The sequence below is a fragment of the Pyrus communis genome, chromosome 9 (genome assembly GCF_963583255.1).
Source record: "Pyrus communis chromosome 9, drPyrComm1.1, whole genome shotgun sequence".
In the NCBI taxonomy this organism is placed as follows: Eukaryota; Viridiplantae; Streptophyta; class Magnoliopsida; order Rosales; family Rosaceae; genus Pyrus; species Pyrus communis.
In genome coordinates, this window is record NC_084811.1 from 24871877 (window position 1) to 24886821 (window position 14945).

At 34.5% G+C, this 14945-nt stretch overlaps 1 protein-coding gene across 1 annotated transcript; it reads right to left on the reverse strand.

The window, feature by feature from the left end:
* Nucleotides 1-45: 45 nt before the first annotated feature.
* Nucleotides 46-6798, reverse strand: LOC137745927 (kinesin-like protein KIN-5C). Its single transcript, XM_068485958.1, has 23 exons — nucleotides 6636-6798; nucleotides 6367-6496; nucleotides 6092-6250; nucleotides 5650-5999; nucleotides 5431-5569; nucleotides 5230-5327; nucleotides 4986-5142; nucleotides 4453-4522; nucleotides 4292-4368; nucleotides 3911-3964; nucleotides 3730-3810; nucleotides 3525-3636; nucleotides 3356-3442; nucleotides 3087-3262; nucleotides 2822-2983; nucleotides 2599-2706; nucleotides 2299-2457; nucleotides 2130-2213; nucleotides 1833-2038; nucleotides 1643-1744; nucleotides 1279-1388; nucleotides 726-877; nucleotides 46-509 (listed from the first exon to the last, which is right to left on the reverse strand). Exons 1-23 carry the CDS (start codon nucleotides 6692-6694, stop codon nucleotides 312-314), a joined length of 3030 nt encoding a protein of 1009 aa, XP_068342059.1. The 5' UTR covers nucleotides 6695-6798; the 3' UTR covers nucleotides 46-311.
* Between the last annotated feature and the right edge of the window lie 8147 nt (nucleotides 6799-14945).

Sequence of the window (14945 nt, forward strand, 5' to 3'; positions counted from 1 at the left end):
GCAAAAAGAAAGATAAACTTGCAAAGAGAGGCAAATGTGGTTGAACACAACCCCATTGATTGAATAAAATTAAACAGATGTAGGTTTTTTCTGCCTCCAATATAAATTCCTATGTATATCGAGCTACACTGCTAAATCCAAAGACTGGATTCATTGGTACACCGACTGCACCAGGAGCAAACCATACACCCCCAACTTCCACTACTCTCTGCTACATTATATTTCTCAGAAGCAAGAAAAAGTGTAAGATAATGATACAAATACAAATTCCATTTCATGCAGGTAATCGAGCGATGATCATCGCGCCACATTTAGTTCAGTTGTGTAAGCGGAGTGCGAGGTATAAGCGACGGTTTCAACTCCTTCACATCGAATGACTCGTAGGAATTGTTTTCCCGGAACTCCTCCACAAGAGCTTCCATTGGCATGGCTCGAAGTGACTCAATGGTGCCCTTGCTTGGAACTTCCGGCTCAGACTTTTCTGGCGTAGATCCACTAGGTTCATAGTCCTACACATTCATCAAAACATAAATCATGAACCGAATTGTAAATGAGCGCACAAACTAAGAAGAATAAAAATGCTCGATATCTTGTTACTCTTCCCTTTACTATACATCGGTTGACAAGTAGGAGAAAGTGTTCAAGCACAATTTATTTCCCCTTCTGAATATGGTCTTGACTGATTTGTACATCACAATAACAAGTTGTGTGGAAAGAAAGCTCACCAAATAATGGTTCTGGAAGGTATCCCGTGCCCTCTCCTCAATTGACACAGCTTGGCCCGAGTGACCCTCCCGTAAAGTCTCAAGGGTGTTTGAATGAGCCTTGATAGTCTCCAAGATTTTAGATATAGATTCCTGCTCCTGCTCACACACACCTGTAGGAGAATTCGATAAAATATTATGCTTAGGAAGTCTGTACGACTCTTAATAACCAAAGCCAATAGAAACACGGATACAAAACCACTACACCGCACATATTCAGATCTCCAATGCATTAAATTTTGCCTACATTTCATCATCGTTGCCCAACTTCATTTTTCAAATTCAAACATGAAACAATGAGTCAGTTGTAGGTTTTACACTGTAACAACCAGTTTCGAAACCTGGAAAGGTTTTGGAATGTGTACTACTAGCAGGCAATTGTTGACCAGTTAGATCATGGCAACGTTTATTGCTAGAACAATACAATTATAAGAAAGATCACAAAACATTTGAACACAACTCATCACTGCTCGACAGATTCAGAATATATTAAAGTAAGACAACGAAAACTTACTATCAACATGCTGAACGATATCATCACTATTCTTTGCCACATCTTGCTCAACTGCAGCCCTCACTGAATTGATCTCGACATCATGTTGCTCATTACCGTCCGAAGCATTTCTGCAATAAGAAATATTTAAGGATTAAGGGTAATTGACATGAAATGGAACAAACAAAATCTATGATGTTATAAGAATGATAAACATGTCCCCTTATTGTTTAAAAGTAAAGGCCCTTTTATCTGTTAAATTTAAGAAGCACAGTTCGTTCTCCAGTACATTTTCTTTTCAAGAAGACTAATGGGGTTGCCCATACAAAACTTAAGCAAAAGCAACAAATCCCTGATGAACAAGATGTGAAAAAGGTTTCCCTACCTGATAAGTGACAGCATAGCTGAAACATGTTTATTTCCCATATCATTCACAGACTCCTGTGTCTTTTTCCAGTGCTCCAAAGCTGTATCAGCAGTACTTACACTAACAAATAAAAGAACAGAACAAACATCAGCATTCAAGAATAAAAAGAATATGGATCAAGAGTCGGCACGAAAAATGATACACTTACCTTTTTTGTAGAATGACCTCCATGCGGCAATGCTTAGCAGCAGAATAGTCAACACCATCCTTAGCATCATTTTCCGCTTGCATTGAAAATTCCAGCCATTTTCTTTTTGCGTCTGTGGTAATACCCTCCATGGAGGAAACATGACCGTCCATGAAATACTTGTCTGCAATAGCACTTTCTCTGAAACCAACAAGCTTGGCATCCACCTGTCAGTTCAACAGTCATTCATTTCAGAATGAGAATGAATAAAAATCTTAATTTGGAGAAAATTATAATGAACCAACAATGGAAACAAACCATCTCTTTCTGACGGCACATGTGAATGGAGACTAAACTAGAGATATCAGCAATAAGCTTCTCTGCATCAGATTTTGATTGCTCCTGTGTGACATACACTTGGGATGTCAGAAATTTTTCAGAAGAAAATATATCAATGCAGATATATCTGTACAGTAATTGTCTATACCTCATAAGCCTTCTGAAATTCAGCAATGCTATTTAATTTAATATCATTGGTCTGCCCCACATGATCTTCAAGCCTCTTTGATTCTTCCAAAAGCTTGTGTAGGAATCCTTGAGAGTACTCAGAAATGTCTTTTATTTGCTTAATACTCGAATTGAATCTCTGTTGTGCAGAAACCAAATAAGAAGATATTGAAAAAGCAAAGTTATTTTTCCCCCATGCTATGCAAATAACTGATGTGCTACAAACTTAATTTTCGTAGATTAAATTATAAATGTAATAGGGTAGATGTCAGAGCAGGACCTGTTTCAATTCCTTAGCAAAAGCTGTCATTTCACCCTGCTGTGTTGAGAGACCGCTCTGAAGATCCTCAAATATTGTAGCTGCTTCACCAGCCTCTGAAGTTAGAAACTGATTCCAAGAAAATAAAAAAATAAAGTTGGTAAAAATGGATAGCGGCAACAAGAAAATATCCATGGTACAAAACTGATATGTGCAACAGGGGAACTCCATCATTGCTACCCACTTCTTCAACAGACTGCACATTAGAAGAAGCCAAACATGAAATTTCCTCTAGACCAGCATTAGAGCTCGCCTTGTGCAAACGCACAACATTTTGCACTGCCTCAATATGAGAAAGATACAAAGTCCTTGAAGATGTCAATTTACTTTTCATGTCCATAATTGCCTAAAATCAAGAAGTCCAAAAGCAAGAAGACATCATTAAAAAACAATCCTAACATAAACGAACCTCATAAGAGAGAAAAGCAAGGGAAAGTTTCAAATGATACCTTAACATGTGCACTTAAAAACGAATGACAAAGATTCTCTACACACTGAAGGTGTTCATTCTGATGAGACATCGATGTTGCTACAATATTGCAAAGAGAACCAACTTGTTTGGCAAGATCTTCCTGGTAATTATTCACTACCAACCTATTATCAGCGCTCAGCTTGTCCTCTCTACCTGCACAGTATCACATCATAAATACAAAGACTTAGTAAATTTGTTTGACAATTAAAATAACTTAAATATAATTGCTTGTTGAGGGCTACAAACCAATTTTTAGAAACAAGGATGCATTATCGTGAAGTGCTTTCTCCAAGTCAGACTGCAAATTGCATGCTTGCTGAGCCAAAGCATTTTCTGCCATGCATTCAATAATATCAAAACAAACACAAATGCAGAAAACAATCAAGTTCAAGAAATTAAGGATTCAGAGACAGACCAGCTTTCTTCTGCTCGGAAATGATAAAATCCCTCTCCTTCAAAGCATATCGGCATTTCATCAATTCTTCCTCAGTGATAGAAAGCAACTTAGTGGTATGGTTCAAAGTTTTCTGCAACATCGTTTTACAATGAGCTTTCAGAATCTATAGCAAAAAAATCCTTTCCCAAAATACCATGAACATGAGTAGATGAAGATAGCTCACCTCAGTTGAATCAAGTTTGCTACTCAAATCATAACACTGTCGAACCTGGAGATCATATTTATTCTGCAACTCCTCAAATTGCTGTTTATAACATGCCACATGTAAAAATGAAGTTAGATATCGCTAAAAAACCAGAAATAAGTCAATGACTTATCTTTAAAAAAATATCGTATGGACAAACCTTCTGATGGTTTTCTATTACAACCCCCATGTTCTCAATCTGATCAGCCATGGACTACACACAAGAAAAAAGGGAATTAGTACAGCAAAACAAAATTAACAAGACCCCAGAATCAGCTAATCGATGAAAGGTACAATGTCTTTCAAAAATATGGAAAGACTTGTTTATGCAAAGCCATAATAGCAAACATAGCAACCCCCCACACCCACCACAAACAAAAAATGGAGAAAAGAGAAGTTAAGTTTCACAAATACAAAAAGTAAGTAAGCACAGCCTTCTAGAAAGCAGCAAACAAACATTGTACAGAAGTGCCTCAGAAAAGATATCAGACAGATCCAGACACAAATAATATCCTTAACAAGCTAAAGAAAAATATTATACCTTCCTTTCACTTTCTTCCTGATAGTATCGCTCCTTCGGGATATAAACACCATTCTTCTCACGCGCAGCATACACCTCTGAACACAATCACAATATTAGAAACAATCACCATATGAAATTACAGAGACACTTTACTTAAACCGGCAGCCAAAGTGTCTGACCTGCCTTAAGCCGTTCAATTTCACCATAAAGATCCTTGATAAGAGTTGATTTCATCATTTTTTGGTTCACCTACAAATGGTTGAAATACAGCTCTTCATCATTTTATGAAGCATTAGAATACAAAAGGTTTCAACACTTAACACAGATCACATACAACAGTGCCATTGTGCAATAACACCAAATAACAAGAAATACAAACATAAAAAGTGAGGATTGTAAACTCATCCAAACTATAGTCTTCACAGAAGAAAAGACATATTACTTGTGGAACCAACAGTAATCGCTCCTATAAGTTTGTAACAACAAATTCACAAAACAACAGTAATCACTCCTATAGGCATGTAACGGTGTACAAATTTGCCAAGAAGACGAATTCATTATTGTATTTATTCCAGTAACAATAGAGCCTGTAGTTTTCTATGCACCAACAACAAACTTCTCTTAGACAATTGTTGTAGAGTTGACCAAAAAGATCACAGTGGAGAATCATATCAGATAAAGAAACTATGGGTACCATTATGAAATAACAAACCTCAGGTTTATTTCTTATATTTTTTGCTCTGTGTGCATAATCCAGCGTACTCAAAGTTTCCTCAAGACAGTGCACAGCAGGCGATACTGTAGCTATGATGCACGTCTTTGTTCTTCCTCCAAGTGAATCCCGAAGTAACCGTGTTAGCTTACTATCCCTGATTTCAAATACGACTCTGTTATTAGAATTGGGAAGAACAACGAGTATAGGCATAGAGATAACAGCAAACAAGTGCTTAGCAAACCTGTATGGGATATGCCCAAGATGTTCCACCAGGGCGTTGATTACTCGCCCTAAAGTCAGTAAGCTTTTGTTGATTTCTCCGGCTTCCCTTGCGCGACCCTAATAATTGTGAGAGCGCAAAATTAAGAACAGTTTAAGCATAAACTTAAAAGAGCAATTCCCATCACTACAAACAAACTTGAACAGTCAAACTGAATTGCACCTCTCGAGCACCCGAACGAGAAATATTTTCTGAGCCGGCCAAATCAACCAGATTCAACTTTCCGCATTTTATCAACTCTTCACCTTCAGGGGTTGCTTCTTTAATGTGTATGGTGATGGAAAAGAGAGAATGTGACCGACTGAAATTGACAAAGTAAAATACCATGAACAAAAGTTGACACTGAATACATGAAGTCGGTCAAAGAAGCATTTGCATTACCTTGACTGCTTGTTCAATAAAGTTTCAGCAGTACGACGTTTAGAAGACCCTCTTTCGAGTAGAGTGAAAATCTCATTCGCACTCGTCACAATTTCCTCCTCCAAACCTCTTACAAGGACTCCACCCTTCCCATCCTCCATCAGAGGCAGCTGCTTTTTCTGCTTATCTTCCAAAGAAACTCTATTAAGTTCCTCTGGAGCAAGAAGATCGGTAATCTCTTCGTTGTAAAGCTCTAAGAAAGTGACTTTCACACTGTACTCTGCATTCTGACCCTCAAGGGTATCGAAAATCTGCTGGACAGCCCTCGGAATAACTCCAGCCTCGGGAGGCAATTCTCCATTAGGCCCAGTCTGTTTAAATAGGCCATGACATCAAAAAAATTTAATGACAAAAACTTGGACAACAGCACCACAAAACTCAATACAAGACTGAAACACCATACCTTTGCCCTTTTGCATTCACCCTCCATTGTGTATGTCTTACCGGTACCAGTTTGCCCATACGCAAAAATGGTACAGTTGAAGCCTTCCAAGACTTCGTGCACTATTGGAATCACAGCTTGATCATAAAGATCTCTTTGCTGAGCATTAGGACCAAAAACCTACAAGTAGAAGCCACAGAAATTAAAATTTTGACCATAACCATACCAATTACAAAATTTCGAAAACCCGAAAAATCTACATTAAAGAAGACAATACTTGGGTTGCAGGAAAAGACCTTATCGAAAGTGAAAACCCTATCGATGTGTTTTCCGGCAATGTTCTGAGACACGGCCACTTCCCTCTGGTACTCATTGCAAGTAATAACCTGCGGGGCATTGCTCCGCAACTCATCCTCACTAAACGGCCTAAATCAACAATATAAGTAACAATTAACAAAATCGATAAGTAATTAGGGATTTCAAAGATTCAAAAATGTCGCCTTATAACGATTTTCAAGAAATCTAACCCTAAAGAGAGACATGAAGTGCGGGAAAGGGTAAATACCTGCAGCGGAGAAGGACCTGGACGTTAACGCCCTTCTCTTTCTCGTGGCGGCCGGACATTCTTATGCGGTGGCGAGAAGGCGACGGAGAATCGGACGCACCTATGATGGGCTCACTTGTAGTAGATCCGCTTCCCGCAAATCTCTCTCTCTTTATCTCTCTCTCTCTCTCTCTCTCTCTCTCTCTCTCTACTGGTCTGAAATGGGAGGAGAGCGGGATGAGAGTGAGATTTGAAATTTCGAGAGGCGCTCTCTCTCTATAAATATATCTACGGCTCTTCTTCAAAGTTCAAAGAATGTTACATCGGACGGTCATGATTGTTCGATTTTAATTTTCAATTTCGGCCAGGGTGAATGGACTGTATTGCCCTTGTTTCTTGCCTCAAATAACAGGTTGATCTGGGCCTTTATGTTTTGCTGGCTCTGGTAGCGGCGCAGTTTTCAGGTGGTTTGGGCCGTGTGCGTATGAGAGACTGCTAACTTTGGGCCTTTTGGCTGGCCTTTCACATGGCTTAAAATTTCAAGTTTTGCAGGAAGAACAGTAACCATGATTTTCTTTTGGGTTAAAAAAAAAAAAAAAAAAAAAAAAAAAGGCCTGTGTTTAGTTTACTAATGAAAAAAATACTTTGGTTTCACTAAACAATAGCCTCGAGGCACACGTCTACGTGTGTGACAATTAGTTTTTTTTCAATGTTAAATTCAAGACAAATTTTTCTATTTTTAAATTTTTTTTTGGTGGATCTATTTTTTTAATTAAAAATATAAAAATACAAAATGAAATAACCACCCACTAATGACACATTCACGTAACTAAAAATGCGAAAATGCATTTCGATAACAGGATACCCCAATGTTTAACTAATATTGGAATAATTAAAATTCTGAGAAAGGGATTTTAACGTACATTGTAGTATGTTTAACCTTGACAGAAATGTGCATTTAATTTTTTTATTAATTAGTATATAACATAATTCTTTTAGGACAAGGGTATTTTAGTAATCATATTAACTTTCAGTCTGCTTCATGCATATTAGTAAACAACTTATATGAAATTATTACCATTTATTCTTTGATTCCAAAACACTTTAGTAAACAACTTCAATAGGAATTCAATTCTGATTCCTTCCCATTCCTACTACTTGATTCAATTCTTCTCTTTCTGATTAGAGATTAGTAAACGAGCCATAAGTGATTATATTTTAAAATTACTATTTTAACTCTAACTAATTAATTTTAATATTTTAGAATTCTAGTTAAGAGAAGGGCAAAATTTAGCATTTTGAAAGTTTCACCCTTTTTGTCTTCTCACTTTATTTATACAATTTATAGATTTAAAAGTTTGAGTTGTACAATTACTTTTTATGGAAGCACTCTAGACCAATTGGGATCATAAAATTTGAGTAATTTGCATACTTATTTTTAAATAGGTGATACTAAGGGAGAATGAGTCGTACTCGGCACTTGATCAAGTACAAGGGTGAATGTTAATATAACTAAATGAGCTATAAACTCCTTAATAATTCGTAAATATTCACACTAATTAAATGGGGAATAAGAGTAAAATACAAAATGAAAAGATAAATTTTTGCTGATGAATTGGATTGCATGGGTTTTTATCATGTTATTTGGTTCAATATTTTTTTAGTAAGCTCCTTCAACCTGTCCATGTCTTCTAGTTGCTGATATAACAAGAGTCATTTGGCCTCATGACATCCTAGTGTAACTTTTATTTCTCGAGCCTTAAGTCCCTTTGTTTGTTTTGCATGTAATTTATTATTCTAGTAGATAGGTTGTTGAATTTCTACTCATGCATCCCATGTTCGAAACTCCTCATCACCTAAATTAATGTAATAGTTTCGAACTCTCGTCATCCTCTTAATAATAATAAATTTTAAAAAAAATTATAAACAACTCTGTACTCTAAGAAATATTGTTAAAGAGTGAAGGATATGAGGTGCCAAGTTTTAAAAGTATTTCAAACTCAAGATGTGTCGTTTCAAGTTTCAACCATTATTAATTTCAATGCATGTACACCCTACATTTTGAAGTATACAGTATCTAATTAATACTAAACATCAACCCTAGAATTTGAAGCATTCAACAAGATTTGTTCCGAATAAGATATAAATGGCATATTCAAATGAGCCATGCGCAAAATGTAGTGATGAGATGGCGGCTACATTCGGTGTCAATTATTGTTATGTCTCTCAATGAGTTTGTTGTCATTTTTTTACTGTTGCATGTCTATGTAACAATTGTAATTTTTTTTTTTGAGATGCTCTAACATGTTTTTAATGAAAGCACTTCCAACAAAAAACACACATTTACGCTTACTGCAAAAATTGTCCTAGACTCTCAAACGGACCCTTAATTCATGATGCATTTTTGTTCACCACCTTATTTATCATCGTTTGATGAGTTTAAATTTTAAAATTTGTGTCTATCTATTATATAAATCTCAAATTTAAACTCATATGACGGAGATAAATAAATTGACAAGCATCATGAGAATGGTAAGAAAAAAAATTCCCTCAATTATTCGGTGAGGTGAAAAATGACTCCTCCAAAAAAATATATATTGCTTTACTTTGACTGTCATAAATCTTTCTCTGTTTTACCTTAAATTTCCAACTACCCTGTAACTTTAAAGCAATTTGATAAACTTATGATAAATACAGGATAGTAATGGAAATTTTAAAAAATAACTCAAACCTAAAAATTATAATTTAGAACTCATTTCACCTAATATATACTTTTTATTAAGAAATTTATCTTTATCAACTGTGTTTAATATAATGCCCCATTGTAATTTAACACTTCTTTTCCCTCACACACCCTGTTTTTAATTTATTACCCAATATCTTCTTCTTCATATGCATAGCATGTGTGAAAATTATTAATTAGTATAATATATTATAGAGAAAACTGGAGTAATAGTTCTTGAATTTTAAGTGATTACTCTTGAACTAAAAATTCGTGACAATTGGAAGGAATTTGAGGAAATGGAGAATGGAGACACCAGGATTACAATGACCATGTTGCATATACGTTGCTCTCTTTATGTACCCCACTGTTTTAGTGAAATTGATTTGGTGCCCTCCTGAAAGTTGACGACACCTAAATGGTCACTCGTTAATCCGTGCAGTTTCGTATAGAAATAGTGACTACAGGACATACGGTGTCCCTTCTAAGCTAACTGAATCCTATCAAAATGTTGAAACCATGGAACTTTGGCTTTGGCCACTAACAAGTCGAAGTCCATACTCAATTTTCACCTTCAAGGAATAACATTTATTCTCTGTTAGCCATTTTCTTTCTGTCTCTGTAATCTTAAAAATGCAGGAATAACATTATTCGAAAGCAAGACTGCAACACATTATCCCAAAAGAAACCCATTTAGGAATGTATCAATAATTTCCAGTTAAGTATTCAAACGAAGAATTGCAGACTTCAAGCATTAAAATTCAACTCTAACAAAGCAATAACAGAAGAGATTAGAAGCCAATTAAGCAAATACTTGCCTGCAAATCCAATGATTTCAACAATTTACACTTATCAGCAAAATTAGACCGATACTGGAGGCATTGGAGCACCAGATTAAGCTCAGCTTTTCGAGCCTGGGTAATCTGTCGCTGATAGCAGTCATACCGGCGTCCGATAAGCTGTTCAAATCAAGCACGTTGTCGTCGGAGCCATTGGCAGAATGCAGCCTCACCGACGAAAGGTTAAGGCGCTCGTCAATGTGAACGGTGCGGACGTTGCGGAATTGGTGGTGAGGAGGCCGACGATGAGGTCCGGGCTGCCGGTGGTGCCGATGCAGAGGGCGGTGCTGCTGAGGCGCTCGAGGGCGAGCTAGCGCTTGCAGACGAGGGAGCACGCATCACTGCTGGGCTTGGAGTCAAGCAACCATTTGATGCAAACTTGTCAGACGTAAAAAAAGAGCTTCCATAAAAATAAAAAATAAAAAAGAATGTGGTTGACATTAAAAAGAAGAGAACGGTGATTTTATCCTTTATTAAGCCCCCAAACTATTTTTCGTTAATTTTTTGAAGTTGAAAAATAGAAAGAAAAAATGACAACTAATAGTGGGGTCTTCCAAAAGAGATTTGTAGGTGTCCAAAATCTTGGAAATGTGCTAACTTAATTTTAAGAAACATGTGGTGCAAGTAAAATGACTATAACTTTGACTTATAAGTTTATAACGAATATTGTAAAAGTTCTCAACATCGATTAGAGAAGTATGGGTTATAAATCACAGTTTTTTTGAAAATTTGAAATTTTCAGCTTTAGGAAATATTTGCGTCGGAGTTAAGGAAAATATTGGAAGACCATTGGACGTAATACCGTTTATTAGGTCCTGAAACTATTTTTTTTATTGATTTTTTAGGTTGAAAATTTGAGAGTATCTTTAAATTTAGGTTTTAAATCATTAATTTCAAGTGTTTAAATATTAATTATAATAGATTTAGCATGGAATATATATTTTGAAGAACATGAATATGATAGTTTGTAGTTATGGTAAGAGAAACAAAATAAATAAAGAGGAAAAATTTGAAAAGAGGGGGATCGGTAGAAATATAGCGACTTTACCACATCACAATTGCTAAACTATTAGCGATTGTAAGTGAAACCAATCGCTAAATAGATAGCAACTCACTTCAGGCAGGATCGGAGGAAATTACCGATCGTAACATTTTTCCCCCTCCTTTTCCTTTTTCTTTTTCCATTGAATTTCTTTTTCTAGTGCGTTACTTTATTCAGATTCAAATACCTTTTATATTTATAACTTATTTTCGAATTTTTTGGCATGGATTATAAGAAAATTTTCACCAAAATTACATTTTGTAGAACATCAAGATGATAGTTTCGTGTTCTGGTATGGGCAAGACGAAAATTTAACAAAAATAAAAAATAAAATAAAAACTTTAAATAAATAAAATTAATGGTTTAGACGCAGTCCAAACTCACGCCTAAACCCAACTTATGCCCACTAGAAAGTTCAAGATGCCGTAGAAGCAGTGGAGGCCCATGAGGTTTAGTGTTTAGGGGCACGTCAATAGTAACACCTTGAGTTCAAGTGTTTAGGGGCGTGTTAATTTTATAGCCGTTTTAATCTAAAAATATTTAGATTCCAATAACTATTGAAAAATCACTAAACCTGACACTTATTAACTACATAAAATTAATTAGTGAATCATAATTACTAATTACTAAACCATAACCTTTAGCTCTAGAAAACATTTTACGCGGGAATTAATGAAAATGTTCACTTGATGTGATTTTATCCTTTATTAAACCCCAAAACTATTTCTCGTTAATTTTTTGAAGTTGAAAAATAGAAAGAAAAAAAATGAAAACTAACAGTGGGGTCTCCGAAACGAGATTTGTAGGTGTCCAAAATCTTTGAAATGTGCTAACTTAATTTTAGGAAACATGTGGTGCGAGTAAAATGACTATAACTTTGGCTTATAAGTTTATAACGAATATTGTAAAAGTTCTCAACATCGATTAGAGAAGTATGAGTTATAAATCACAATTTTTGTGAAAATTTGAAATTTTTAGCTTTAAGAAATATTTGCATCGGAGTTAAGGAATATATTGGAAGACCTTTGGACGTAATACCGTTTATTAGCTCCTTAAACTATTTTTTTTGTTGATTTTTTAAGTTGAAAATTTGAGAGTATCTTTAAATTTAGGTTTTAAATCATTAATTTCAAGTGTTTAAATATTAATTATAATAGATTTAGCATGGAATATATATTTTGAAGAACATGAATATGATAGTTTGTAGTTATGGTAAGAGAAACAAAATAAATAAAGAGGAAAAATTTGAAAAGAGGGGGATCGGTACGAAGATAGCGACTTTCACACAGTGAAATTGCTACCATATTAGCGATTGTACGGGTGGGAAATCGCTAAACATATAGCAACTCACTTCAGGCAAGATCGGAGGAAATTACCGATCGTAACATTTTTCCCCCTCCTTTTCCTTTTTCTTTTTCCATTGAATTTCTTTTGCTAGTGCGTTACTTTATTCAGATTCAAATACCTTTTATATTTATAACTTATTTTCGAATTTTTTGACATGGATTATAAGAAAATTTTCACCAAAATTACATTTTGTAGAACATCAAGATGATAGTTTCGTGTTGTGGTATGGGCAAGACAAAAATTTAACAAAAATAAAAAATAAAATAAAAACTTTAAATAAATAAAATTAATGGTTTAGACGCAGTCCAAACTCACGCCTAAACCCAACTTATGCCCACTAGAAAGTTCAAGATGCCGTAGAAGCAGTGGAGGCCCATGAGGTTTAGTGTTTAGGGGCACGTGAATAGTAACACCTTGAGTTCAAGTGTTTAGGGGCGTGTTAATTTTATAGCCGTTTTAATCTAAAAATATTTAGATTCCAATAACTATTGAAAAATCACTAAACCTGACACTTATTAACTACATAAAATTAATTAGTGAATCATAATTACTAATTACTAAACCATAACCTTTAGCTCTAGAAAACATTTTATGCGGGAATTAACGAAAATGTTCACTTGATGTGATTTTATCCTTTATTAAACCCCAAAACTATTTCTCGTTAATTTTTTGAAGTTGAAAAATAGAAAGAAAAAAATGAAAACTAACAGTGGGGTCTCCGAAATGAGATTTGTAGGTGTCCAAAATCTTTGAAATGTGCTAACTTAATTTTAGGAAACATGTGGTGCGAGTAAAATGACTATAACTTTGGCTTATAAGTTTATAACGAATATTGTAAAAGTTCTCAACATCGATTAGAGAAGTATGGGTTATAAATCACAGTTTTTTTGAAAATTTGAAATTTTTAGCTTTAGGAAATATTTGCGTCGGAGTTAAGGAATATATTGGAAGACCTTTGGACGTAATACCGTTTATTAGCTCCTGAAACTATTTTTTTTATTGATTTTTTAAGTTGAAAATTTGAGAGTATCTTTAAATTTAGGTTTTAAATCATTAATTTCAAGTGTTTAAATATTAATTATAATAGATTTAGCATGGAATATATATTTTGAAGAACATGAATATGATAGTTTGTAGTTATGGTAAGAGAAACAAAATAAACAAAGAGGAAAAATTTGAAAAGAGGGGGATCGGTAGAAAGATAGCGACTTTGAGACGTCTCAATTGCTAGCGTATTAGCGATTCTACGTGTAGGAAATCGCTAAATATATAGCAACTCACTTCAGGCAGGATCGGAGGAAATTATTGATCGTAACATTTTTCCCCCTCCTTTTCCTTTTTCTTTTTCCATTGAATTTCTTTTGCTAGTGTGTTACTTTATTCAGATTCAAATACCTTTTATATTTATAACTTATTTTTGAATTTTTTGACATGGATTATAAGAAAAATTTCACCAAAATTACATTTTGTAGAACATCAAGATGATAGTTTCGTGTTGTGGTATGGGCAAGAAGAAAATTTAACAAAAATAAAAACTTTAAATAAATAAAATTAATGGTTTAGACCCAGTCTAAACACACGCCTAAGCCCAAACTTATGCCCACTAGAAAGTTCAAGATGCCGTAGAAGCAGTGGAGGCCCACGAGGTTTAGTGTTTAAGGGCACGTGAATAGTAACACCTTGAGTTCAAGTGTTTAGGGGCGTGTTAATTTTATCGCCGTTTTAATCTAAAAATATTTAGATTCCAATAAATATTGAAAAATTACTAAACCTGACACTTATTAACTACATAAAATTAATTAGTGAATCATAATTACTAATTACTAAACCATAACCTTTAGCTCTAGAAAACATTTTATGCAGGAATTAACGAAATTGTTCACTTGATGTGATTTTATCCTTTATGAAGCCCCGAAACTATTTCTCGTTATTTTTTTGAAGTTGAAAAATAGAAAGAAAAAATGAAAACTAACAATGGGGTCTCCCAAAAGAGATTTGTAGGTGTCCAAAATCTTGGAAATGTGCTAACTTAATTTTAGGAAACATGTGGTCCGAGTAAAATGACTATAACTTTGGCTTATAAGTTTATAATGAATATTGTAAAAGTTCTCAACATCGATTAGAGAAGTATGGGTTATAAATCACAATTTTGGTGAAAATTTGAAATTTTTAGCTTTAGGAAATATTTGCATCGGAGTTAAGGAAAATATTGGAAGACCTTTAGACGTAATACCGTTTATTAGCTCCTGAAACTATTTTTTTTATTGATCTTTTGAAAATTTGAGAGTATCTTTAGATTTAGGTTTTAAATCATTAATTTCAAGTGTTTAAATATTAATTATAATAGATTTAGCATGGAAAATATATTTTGAAGAACATGA